The sequence below is a fragment of the Lytechinus pictus genome, chromosome 12, assembly GCF_037042905.1.
Source record: "Lytechinus pictus isolate F3 Inbred chromosome 12, Lp3.0, whole genome shotgun sequence".
Lineage (NCBI taxonomy): Eukaryota > Metazoa > Echinodermata > Echinoidea > Temnopleuroida > Toxopneustidae > Lytechinus > Lytechinus pictus.
This window is the reverse complement of record NC_087256.1, coordinates 292,259-304,670: the sequence shown is the minus strand read 5'-3', so window position 1 is coordinate 304,670 and position 12,412 is coordinate 292,259. Positions and strand designations below refer to the sequence as shown.

Sequence of the window (12,412 nt, the reverse complement as noted above, 5' to 3'; positions counted from 1 at the left end):
ACCTTTAAAAAAAACGATAAAAAAAATTAGTCTATGAATTTTGCAAAACGTTTATTTTAACATTAATTAAGTTAGATCTTGGAAAAGTGACAACATGACCAAATATACCTACTTGCTAGCTAAATTCCTATCATGCCACTTCAAAAAGTTTTTCAAGTATATATTTGAATCCAATAACTGTCTTAGATGTGACTTCTAAAAAGAGGGAAGACCTTTAATAAAAAGGTCTTAAAAAGGCCTTCATGCTACACATGAATTAATGTGTGGACAAGCTAAGGGTTTCCTAAATGTACAGTTGATATTATGTACTGGTACTTTCTGGCAAGAGAATGCAGATACACCTGATCGATGAATAACCTGTCATTATTTCTCCTTTTTTATGAGTTGAATCAGTTGATGTACTAGTAAATAGATTTATAAATTGCTAAAATAAAATAGGAGCCATATTGGATTCTGATAAGCTTCAATATGAATAAGTACGTACACTGTAGGCATGCATTCCACCTTGTAATGCAAATGTCCCAAATAACAACATTAAATTACATGAAGATTGTGGGTCTATCATCAGACTTTGAAATCAAAGTAGAAACCAGATAGTCTCAGGTCTCTCCTTTTCTTCCCTTTAGGAGACTTTGGATAGAGAACACAACTGATGACTTCTACCTATGATTTAAGCAGTGTTGAACGTGAAATGGTGAATACATCAAGAAGAATGGGTTTAGGTGGTCGTATATGGGAGTATTGGCTGGCTTTCAAGTTTGTCTTCCGGTCACTTACATATAACTCTTTCACATCTAGCAGTACAACCATTGATGTTGCTATGGAACCTGTTATATGGATAGTAGAACACATCACTAAATACATGGGACCTGTAAGTATTTTATGGAGAGTGACCAGTGCCTTATTGTTGTTGCTGATACATACAAAATTCCAGGGGAAAAAAAACTTTCCATGGCTACTTCTTGAACTCGGCAGCCAAAATATGCTTCATTATATTCCATTTTACATTTGACCCTATAAGAGTTTCAGGGGCTATTTTGGGGCATTTATGGGGTAAATTTTCCTCTAGACCCTGTCCTGTGTACTTTTTCCCTGGGTAATCATTAGTGACAGTTTGTTTCTTGTCTTTATTGCTACATGTGTATTAAAGCATATAATTGTTTGCCACATTTCAACTGACGGGAACTTTGGTTGACAAATAGCTTGAAAGTGGGCCAAATTTTAATAATGTCCTCAATTGAGGCTTAACAGCATGCTCAGCACAAATAAAATGTAATGAAGATATTGATGTATAAAGTTCTGTAGGATGATCATGCTCACTGGATGTGCATTGATGTTCATCAATGTGTACTATGTATGTGTTGGCATTCAACTATGACTTTAAGTCACCTTTTGGTTTAATGTGGTGTTGCAAGAAAACATTTCAATCAAATTTACACTAAATTTCAAGACCTGTAATTGATTTTGTGACCCCCTATTTACTTGCAAGTTGATTACAAGTTTCTTGCAACACTACATAAGTCTGTGAAACACACAGTACCTCCTCTTCCAAATACCTTATTGATAAACCTGTATTTTCAGATGATGGTTGGTATGGTGATTCTCTTGACTACTGGCGTGGTACTTGTTATGTATACTGTGGTTCTACCTGTATCCATGGTGCGGTCAAGCTATGAAATTTGGATCCATCTTATTTTTGGTCAATGGCTACTGGTCAACATTTTATTCCATTATTACAAGAGTGTGACTACTAGACCTGGATATCCACCACCCGTAAGTACTGGTGTACAAGGGAGCATTTCATGAAATAATTTGTCAGTCATTTTAACTGCCAATTTTTATAAGCTACTGAAATGCTTGTATTTGATTGGCTGACAGTTGATCTGTCAGGTCACTTACAAGTTGTTTAATAAATGTTTGATTTTGGGAGGATTTGTTTTCTCTTTGATTATTGTTCTTATAATTTCTTTGATATTGTTAATTGCATTTGAATAGTGATGGTAATTGTCACTTGTGTAAATACTTGACGTTAGGTTATTTAAGTTGTGGAAGGGGGATGACACATGAGCACATGAGTTATCTCCCCTCCCCCCACCCGAACAATTGCTCCACTGATTACGCCAGTGGTATTTGCAACCCCTATTTTAGATTGCTCAATTATTTATTTACTAGATAAACAGCCTCTCTCTCTATCTCTCTCTGTATCACAGGAAGAAAATATGTCTTTATGTCTTTATGTGAACATTCTTCTCTTTAAAGAATGATCAAATCATTTTACACAAACAGAATAAGCTTAATTGCAATGATCGTTGTATTTTCTTTTATTGTAGGTTGTATCTGAGACTGGAGCAGGAGGTATATGTAAGAAGTGTATTGGACCCAAACCACTCCGAACTCATCACTGCAGTGTATGTAGAACTTGTATACTTAAAATGGACCATCACTGTCGTATCCTTTAATGTATTGTCATGGATATTTGTGTATTACATGTAGATCCGTGCACAAGGGTTTAAAATCTATATCACTACCTTCCTAAGATGGTTGGGCAATAAAGCAATTTTATCCAAGTCCAAGTTATGGTGGTGATGGTGGAGAAGAAGAAGAAGGAGGAGAAGGAGGTGAAGAAGATGTTGATGAATGAATTAATGATGAAGATGATGATGGGTATGTTGTAACTGATTGTGATAAGTATTATATGCTTCATAACAAATGCTATCCTAAAATTTGTTACATGTATCCATATCACTATGCTTAGAGCATGTCTCTTGTATTTCCAAAAGAAGAATATTTCTTTGACTCTGATGATAATCCTAGCATGGATCAACAACTGCGTGGGTCACTTCAACCATCGTTATTTTATGTTATTCTGCATCTACATGACCATCGGTACGATCTATGTCACTATCTCAGTATGGCCTCAGTTCAGGGATGAATTCTTTGATGCTAGAGTGAGTATATTAGAGACCCAGACTGGACCCAAAAGTGAAATTGACAAATCATACACCAGTCGAAAACTTATAAACTACTTAACTCAGAAATGCAAGCTTAATGCATTTTCACTGCTCTAATTGATCAGGCTTCAAAAATAGATTTTTTGTGTGCTTTCACTGGCCTTGAGACCATGACGTCATATTGTGTTAGAAGCATTGTGATTCCATAGGTTTGTACAAAAAAAAATTACTGCTTTTCAGATTACATATTTTAATTTTTTCACTTTTCTATTACAAAGAAATGTTTCCATACATTTGAGCACTGAATAGTTTTCAGTGCCATTTTGTCTGCAAATTGAAAACAAAAAATTGAATTCAGAATCTGAAAAGCAAGCGATGGAATCACAGCGCTTCTAACACAACATGACGTCACAGTCTCGAGGCTGGTGAAAGCATGTGCGAGAAAGCCTATTCTCGAAGCCTGATAATTAGAGCTATTCTTAAGCGAAATACTTAGCTGGAAAGCGGTGAAAACACATAAAGCTTGCATTTCTGTGTTACGTAGTTTTATAAGCTTTTGATTGGAATATGATTTGTCAATTTAATTATTGGGTCTTGTCTTGGTCTTTAAGAACTTTCTATATACTTAGGATGAGACCAACTTCTTATGAAAAACACCATTGTTTAGAGGGTAAGGGTGGTTGTAGTAATGGTGGTTTTGTTGCATGGTTTTGGTAGCAGACTGAAGTATTAGGCTGTGGCAACATGAGTATTACTATAAAATAATGTTTTTGTATGCCTGACCACCACTTTTATCTCTACTCTATTTTTTTTTCTACTTCACTTTATGAGCTGCAAAAGCAATGATATTTACAACCTTTTTTATGAACTAGAAAACAGAAAAATCCACTCTAGTCAAGCCCCACATAGGACTTTCATATTTCATGAAATTGCCCAAAATTAACAAAAAATATATGTAATGTTTTATTTGTAGGATTAAGGCAGTTTTAGAAATACTGTGTTAATACTAGTAGTGTGGCCTCGATTTTAGATTGAGTTCTACAATAATTAGGTACTTGTAGATATTGCAAGTATTGAAATACTTTAGACTTACTCTTTATTTCCACACTTGTTTTATTAGATACTTATATAGTTACTGCGAGGATTAAAATCCTCCAGCCTTTCTTTCAATTTCCACACATATTTTCTTCCCTGTTTTGTTAAAATATTCAATTGTAATCATTTAGCTCTCTTTTGCAAGAATTTGCTTTTAATTAAATTCTAACACGATGGATGTATCTCTTTTGTGAATGTTCTGCAGAAAACTTTTGAGAGTTTGTTTGGTGATTCTATATTTGCCAAGTCAATGGAGATCTACAATCAAGCCAAGGTAAGTATACATGGACCCTGTGTTATAGAGATATAATCAATGCTTATTATTGATCTTATCTTATTTTGTAGGCTAAAGTCAATCATATATTTGTAATTAATGGTAAGCCTTTATAAGTCTAATGTTTGCTCAAGTCAAAACACATTTTTAGACCAGATTATGCAAGGTACATGTACAATGCAGAGGAAGACAGAGGAATAGATGGCTGGAAGGAATTATTAAAGAAACTAGGAAATCTTTGAGAAAACTGAGCATGCTTTTACTGGATAGAACAGCATGGAGAAAGGGAATGATTCCTTGACACTTAACAACAACAAAATGCAAAATAAATCAAATTTTCCCACAATTAGTTTTTGTGCTCTGAATATATTTTACTCATGATTTCAATAGCAGTTCGTTTTCGGTCTGATTCTTGCAAAGGAAGCGTATTTATTTTAGTTATGTTTTCTTTTCAATTGCAAGTTTTTTCGTAATTTCTTTACTCTTTGTTTATAACAACCCTTGTTACCCTACTCTATATACTGGTAGTGTGCATATATTCAATTAAAATGTATACTATCAAACATAAAGACTGTCATGACAACATTAAAGCTTACAAGATCCTTTTTTTTTATTATGCTGAGTAGATTCCAAGTATTGTAGTTTATTTTGTATTGATGTGTTGATTCTCCATGTAGATCTCCAGGAAAGATATATATATTAACATGTTTGCCCCTTTATCCCTCAGTTTTGATGGGGCTTTTTGGACTGAAATATTTGTCATTTAAAAAAATATATATTCACACCATAGCACAACCATGTATGTAAAATGTAATAAAATTCAAATTGATGTAATCACTATTTAAATTTCTAAACTTTATCTACATTCTATAATTTGTAACTTGTTTGCTTTCACCTATTCACCCATATTTGTTATAGGTGGCAGAGGCAGCTAGTAAGATGAACGAGACAGAACTAGCAAAGAAGGGAGTACCTGTTGTCCCACCAAAATACACTTTGACTTTTTCAGAGAGCATGCACCATAAAGCAGTCGTTTATGAATTCTTTGTCTGTACAGGAGTGACCATAGCTCTAGGTAAGATGTATCTCGATAACTTTGAATTGGGGAGGGAAGTCTATCAGAAGTGGTATCAGACCTATGTTGTACAGGCATGTTGTTCTTCCAACTAAAATCGGAATTCCAATTTTTTTTTCTTCAGATTTTTAAAAAAATTTAATTTTTTTTTTAACATGAAATCCTTTTTTACTGCTTTTTTAAAGTCAAATGATAAAGCTATCATGCAGACCCACCTTGAAAAATCTCTTTCGATTTCTTTACTATGCAAGAGCTTGTAATCCCGACCGGGGAGTCTCGGACTTCTGCAGGGACTTAGCTACCCTTGGCTACTTTTCAGATTTTTTTTTTCAGAGGGGAATATCATACCTAGTTGTACAAGTTGCCAAAAGGGAAGATTAGACATTGATTTGGAATTCAGTCTTAGTCAAGGAGGGACTGACACTTATTAAAAATGATCTATCTGAGGAAATTAAAACAGTCAACTCAGACTTTCAATTTTCTACTTTTGTGAAATTATTATTATTATTTATCTGAAGCTTAAGTTGCCTGTTTATAAATCACTTAAAAGAATCAAAGAAGATTGGCTTGATTCTTACTGAACAATGCTGATTGTTTTCAGGTGGCCTAACTCTGTGGCATTCAAGATTAGTAAGCAGAGGAGAAACAAGTATAGAGAAACATATCAATGATGATGAGAGAAAGAGACTTAGTAAAGTAAAAGTAGTAAGTATGAGGAAAAGAATATTTCTTTTCAACTTTAAGTACAATTTACTGTAACAAATTTTAAGCAAAATCATCCATTTTTAAACTTCTTGTGATATACATGAGAGACAATCATAATGATCATCCCAATTCTATGAAGAGAGAATTGATTTACATTATTTTTACAATTTCTTATATTATATTAATACTTTTAATTAATTTGCATAATAGCCCATGATATGCAAACCACTGTTTCACACATAAAAAATAATCAGAATATAAAAGTATAAATGTAGCATGGATAAGAAAGTCTCTGCAATCTGATTGGCTGAGAGCTATGCATGAATATTTATAAGGCAGCATGATTGATATCAATATTCATGATATCTGCAATCTGATTGGCTGAGAGCTATCAATGAATGTTTATAATGCTGCATGACCGATTTCAATATTCATAATATCTGTTGTAAACATGCTTTTGCACAAGTTGGTCACATATTCCAAATCAAAGGCTGTTATGAATTGAATTAACAATGCATTGATGGTATCAAATAGGTATTCACACTTATTTTTTTGCCTGAAAAATATCATGATTTGAATGATATTAAAAAATTCAACCAATTTTGCAGTGTGGTAATGATAATGATTACCGGTATAATAATTATTAGGGCAATAATTATAATAATAATTATAGCCACTTGATTTGACAAGTCTCCATTATTTCATTGTGCTCTTTTTCTTTTTTTTGTGTGTAGGTCTACAAAAATCCATATGACTTTGGAATCTGGAAAAACTGGCAAATATTGTTAGGAATTAATGTGAAACATAGGTAAGTCCATATGAAAGCTTTCCTTCTTTGCCACTTCTTGCTTTTCAGTAAGGTTATTAGTTTCAGTTTTTATTGCATTATTTTGAAAATATAGGTAACTCTCATGAAAGTTATTTGATGTCCTTACAATATATAAAATTGGCCTCTTAAATAATGACTCTAAAATTAGAATCCATCATATTAAAGTATAAGGCATTGATATTATCATGGACCTACAACAAATGGACATTCAACAAGAGAATTCTGTGGCCACCACCACCACCTGTTTTCATCTGTCAAAATTGCTGTCACACAGATAACTTTCTATTTTACAGTGTGTTTATGACCTTGCCTGTGGTGCCGCGTGTTTACGTAAGGCTTGTGTGAAGCTATCATAGTCATCATGTTTTCACTCACCTTCTTTCGACCACAGACGATTATGTTCCAGCTCTGAATGACCGCACGCAAGGGAAAGCCCCTGCATTATATATACTGTACCAACAATGCAATGCGCAAATATTTACATTAGGTTTTCAGAACATGTTACGGTATTGATATTGCGCAATTGTCATCTAATCATCAAAATTAAATCCTGCTAAATTCTTCTAAAATGATGAAATTTTAACATCTTTCCGTATATTTTTCTGACAAAGTTTGGCTGCATTATCGTTGTTGATATTTTGATCTGCACAGTTATAGCAATGAATCTGTGTGCAGTTGTTTGCGATGTACGGTACTTAAAAACAGAAATGTAATGCTATTTTCTTGTTTCTGTAATGATACCCTAAAGTTGAGTGGAAGGGCTTAGCAATAAAATATCAGAACGGTACGTGGCACACTCTCTCCGTTCACCACAATATGAACAACAAAATGAGAAGGTGGAGAGTAAAATACGTTGAAATGTCTTCAGTTCTTTATTAAACCAAAATCTGTTGAAAACTTGAAATCACAGAGTAAACATCTCAGTGTCTATATCACATTAGAAGGTTGGGCTGAACTAAGCGAGAGCTTACATAGAAAACATGTTCACTAAATGGGAACGCAAACTAAACTCATACTCTCGCCCCGGTCATGGTAAGCAAGGCCATGTGTGTTACAAATCCCACGTGTTTTATACAGAGAGATAGACGGGCCAATCAGAGATGGAAAATGCGAACATTTAAGCATCCTGCATAGAGACCCCAACCAATCTTAGTATCACTCCCTAACCACACCCAATGCCTGACTTTTCGGGTTAAAAATGGGCGGAGCTTAAGACCCTGAAAAAATGTTGGTTTTGAATGTACACTTCCACATGTGTACCAAACTTCGTTAACACTTAACAACCAATTGTATTGCAAATTACTTTGCCCAACAAGGCCTGTTACTAACCAGTTGGTATCAAGTTTCCGCATGGATCTCTCCCATTCAATTATAACCCATGACCGAGCATTCACCAACCCAAACTTCCCCTGTCTGTAATAGCTCTTTATATTATTTAATCACTGATAAACAAGTTATACCCTCTGTCTAGTATTTTCCACAATTTAAATACTTCACAAAAAATTGCGATTTGCTACATTTCTGCAATCATTTTGTTGCAATTTGGCACCAGTTAGGTTTCTTCGCTGTGTGTATTGTTTTTGATGAACAAAATTGTGATGTATGGGAGCAACACACACTTGATTTCTGCTGTAAGTGACAGCAGGATTTACGATCCGCTTGAGGAGCGTCAGCGCTTTGTTAATAAATGGAGTGACCGTGCATGCTTCAAAGGAGGAGATTTGTTGAATGTCTATATTTTTGTAAGTCCATGCTTTTATTAAGAATTAAATTTCCCTTTATAAACTGAAAGAGAAGTACCTAGGGCTTTTTCATAAAGTTGATCATAAGATATGCATGATCTTACATATGACTGGTGATCCTTTCTTGTGCAATAAAAAACTTTCTTCTATTATCAAATCTTGACAAACAAAAAACTCTGCATTGAAATGCGAGTTAACAGCAATATTTCAACCCTAACTTACCTGGGCTATTTTGCGAACTTAAAGTCCTGTGAGGGGCCTAAAAGGCTCCCCCCCACCTCAGATCTCGGCTGCGGATCGCATGATCGTGACAAAAATTTGCACAAAGGTAGAGAATGACATAATCTACACCATTTCATAAGCAAATTGCACAAAATTTATTATTTGTTTTATATGAATTAATTACCCTATGCTAATTTATTCATGAAAGCATACTTTTTGTTGTAATTCACTAAATAAAGCTCCTTGAAAGGTCATTTTTGTTGAAAATATTCTTTATAGCATTCCTAACAACTGTAAAGGAAAAAATTCTGGTACCAAAAGCAATATCTTATGTATTTATTTTATTATTTTTAATTTCTTATGTACTTCTTTCTTTTTTACTGTAATGCATTTTTTCCAAAATTATTTAGAAATCATTATTATTGCTTTTTTCAAAGAAATTAATCAGGGACATTATTTCAGTCATACCTGTAAATAGCATCCCATTAAATGACTGTTGTCAATAAAAATGAGAATAATCACTCATTTATCAATTTTGGTTGAAACAAATTTTGTATTGACTTTCTACATGATATATTTTCGTTTCTGACATGCGCTTTATACTTAATGCTGCATAATTTTGTACCTGCATGCCCGGGCGTCCCACATTTGGTATCAAAAGTTTTGCAAGACTTGAAAGTAAAGAGTCAGCAGTAAAAAAATTCATGCAGCGGATACAATATATCACAAAAAAAATGTTGAGGGGGGGACTGAAAAGGCCTCTCCCCCCAGGTAAGTTAGGGTTAATCTACCTGTAAGAAATTTGAAATTTTACTTGAGCTGGTGAGAATACAAATCATTGAGAATCTGAGTCCGCTCAAGAAAGGTTTATCGATGGATCATACAGTGTTTCATAACTTAGAAACAGCTATATTTAGTGTTCACCAATTCATTTACTATTCCCTAGGGAGAATTCAAAGTGAGTTCTATTGACAAGATACATACTACAGGCTTTAGATTTTTTTTTATCAAGGGCACTTTTAATGAAATTACATCCTAAATGGGGAAAACTCATAAGGGCACACAAATATCCACAGTCAATGAATGAGATTGGTATTGAGATCAATCAATATGCCATCCAATGCAGTGATCTTATAAGAGCACACAAATATCCACAGTCAATGAATGAGATTGGTATTGAGATCAATCAATATGCCATCCAATGCTGTGATCTTATAAGAGCACACAAATATCCACAGTCAATGAATGAGATTGGTATTGAGATCAATCAATATGCCATCCAATGCTGTGATCTTATAAGAGCACACAAATATCCACAGTCAATGAATGAGATTGGTATTGAGATCAATCAATATGCCATCCAATGCTGTGATCTTATAAGAGCACACAAATATCCACAGTCAATGAATGAGATTGGTATTGAGATCAATTAATATGCCATCCAATGCTGTGATCTTATAAGAGCACACAAATATCCACAGTCAATGAATGAGATTGGTATTGAGATCAATCAATATGCCATCCAATGCTGTGATCTTATAAGAGCACACAAATATCCACAGTCAATGAATGAGATTGGTATTGAGATCAATCAATATGCCATCCAATGCTGTGATCTTAGTTGGTCTGTGATTGATTTCAGCCATGATATTAAGATATGTTTGTATATTGGTTTACATTTATAAACTGCAAGTTCTGTAACTATTCTTACACCATTTCTTATCCATGTAGCATATATAATAATAATATAGTAACTTGTATTCTTCTTCTCAATACAGATCTTTCATCATGCATGTGCTCTTACCATCATCTCATTTACCAGAAGGAGATGGTGTACATTGGATCAATCAACTGACCCCTGGTTATGTTCCTAAGAGTGTGCCTTGACCATTCTCATAATCATGTACTACAAACATTTTTTACCCTATTTATGCTATAACATTTCTTTATGTTTTGTAGCTGTATATTTTGTAAGTGTAGTTATGAATTGCTCCAGAGAAAATCCATCTTTTTTCAATTAAGCTCTTAAACAACATTTTAATGTAATGCATTTTTCAAAATTATTTAGAAATTATTTTCCTGTCCTCTTTCTCTCTCAGTCCTTAACTCTTTGTGTGCTTGATTCGATTGCAGCATTTGAACACCCATATTTATGGTGTCCTTTCGCCCCGAGATTGTTATGGGTTTCGTGTATGCTAATTTGTCTAGTTTCCAATACATTAAGGCATGTAAATTTCTGCATCCATGACATTTATGAATGATGTGCTTTATCTTTCTAAACTTCCAAATAGAGCATATCATAGTTTGTTTATGATCCACTGAATAGGAACCTCCATAGATTCCTTCACTTTCAAAATCACTAAGTGAGATAATCCTGATATCCAGGAAGTTAAATGAAAGAGAGGGGGGTCAATAATCCCCCCTATAAACAGTTCCCAGTAATAGGACTGAGTTGAAGCTTTTGTAAAAGACACTCCCAAATATTACTCCCTCTCATTTTCACTCTTACTCTTGTATGTTTTTTTCTAGTCAGATTATCACAATTTTGTATCAATGGAAAGCTTGTTTCATTATCTGTGCAATTAAAAAATACATAGCAATTTTGCCACTGATACAATAACCAAATGAAAGAGGATAAAGTTTTTGAAAATGCCAAATAAATGTTTTAAGAGAAAGGATTCTTATGGACATAAGCGCTTGAAGTATTCAATTCTAATTTGTGTGATTAAAAAGTCCATAAAACACTTCAAATTTACAATGCAAAATTTTGTTTAAAAATGATCAGGTGAAAAATTATAGCCATCTAAATAAATAACACAGTTTTTTTTTACCCTGAAGAAGTATTTGGTGCTGGATAATGCAACATACAGGGGTTTGAAGGTCAATACCCCAATGGAGCATAGTGTTATTAAAGGGGCTGTTCAGCCTGGTATGACTTTGTATTTTTATAAAAGCAGAAAAATGAAAGAAACTTCTTGGTGAAAATTTGAAAAGCCATCAAAGATTAATAGAGTTCAAGTTTTTGACGTCATAAGGTAGGAACTCCCTGTTTATAGTCATTATTGGATAAAGTGCAATTTTCTTAGAAAATTGAGGATGATTAATTCATTATATCATCAGACACATAATTTCATTCCACATACTGTATGAACAATATTTCAGTTATCATGAACCATTGAAAAATGGGAATTTATTTGATTCACATGTTTATTACATGACCTGCTCCTCGCATATGGCATTACGGATTCCCTACAAGCAATTTGCTTTTTTTATGGTCCTAGCCATATTTTATATTTTCTATAATATATTATTATATTTTATTATTATGGAGCGTTGTGGCCCAGTGGATTAGTCTTCGGATTTTGAAACAGAGGGTCGTGGGTTCAAGTCCCAGCCATGGCGTAATTTCCTTCAGCAAGAAACTGATCTGCACTCAACCCAGGTGAGGTAAATGGGTACCGGTAGGAAGTAATTCCTTAAAAAGCTGTGTGCGCTATGAACGCCTAGCTTAGCCGGGTA

The 12,412-nt window shown here is 33.9% G+C and overlaps 1 protein-coding gene across 1 annotated transcript; it reads left to right on the top strand.

Annotated features, from left to right (window-relative positions):
- Positions 1-627: 627 nt before the first annotated feature.
- On the top strand, positions 628-12,168 carry LOC129273305 (palmitoyltransferase ZDHHC16-like). Its single transcript, XM_054910319.2, has 9 exons — positions 628-871; positions 1,582-1,773; positions 2,331-2,448; positions 2,815-2,948; positions 4,252-4,320; positions 5,239-5,395; positions 5,997-6,100; positions 6,835-6,908; positions 10,672-12,168. The coding sequence occupies exons 1-9, from the start codon at positions 653-655 to the stop codon at positions 10,778-10,780; spliced, it is 1,176 nt and encodes a 391-aa protein (XP_054766294.1). The 5' UTR covers positions 628-652; the 3' UTR covers positions 10,781-12,168.
- The last annotated feature ends 244 nt before the right edge of the window (positions 12,169-12,412 follow it).

What these genes read in the sequence shown, in the direction of transcription:
- LOC129273305 (XM_054910319.2), top strand. Translation starts at nt 653, where the DNA reads ATGACTTCTACCTATGATTTAAGCAGTGTTGAACGTGAAATGGTGAAT. An exon ending in TCACTAAATACATGGGACCT is followed by an intron (nt 872 to 1,581) that starts GTAAGTATTTTA and finishes CTGTATTTTCAG; the next exon opens with ATGATGGTTGGTATGGTGAT. An exon ending in GGAATTAATGTGAAACATAG is followed by an intron (nt 6,909 to 10,671) that starts GTAAGTCCATAT and finishes TTCTCAATACAG; the next exon opens with ATCTTTCATCATGCATGTGC.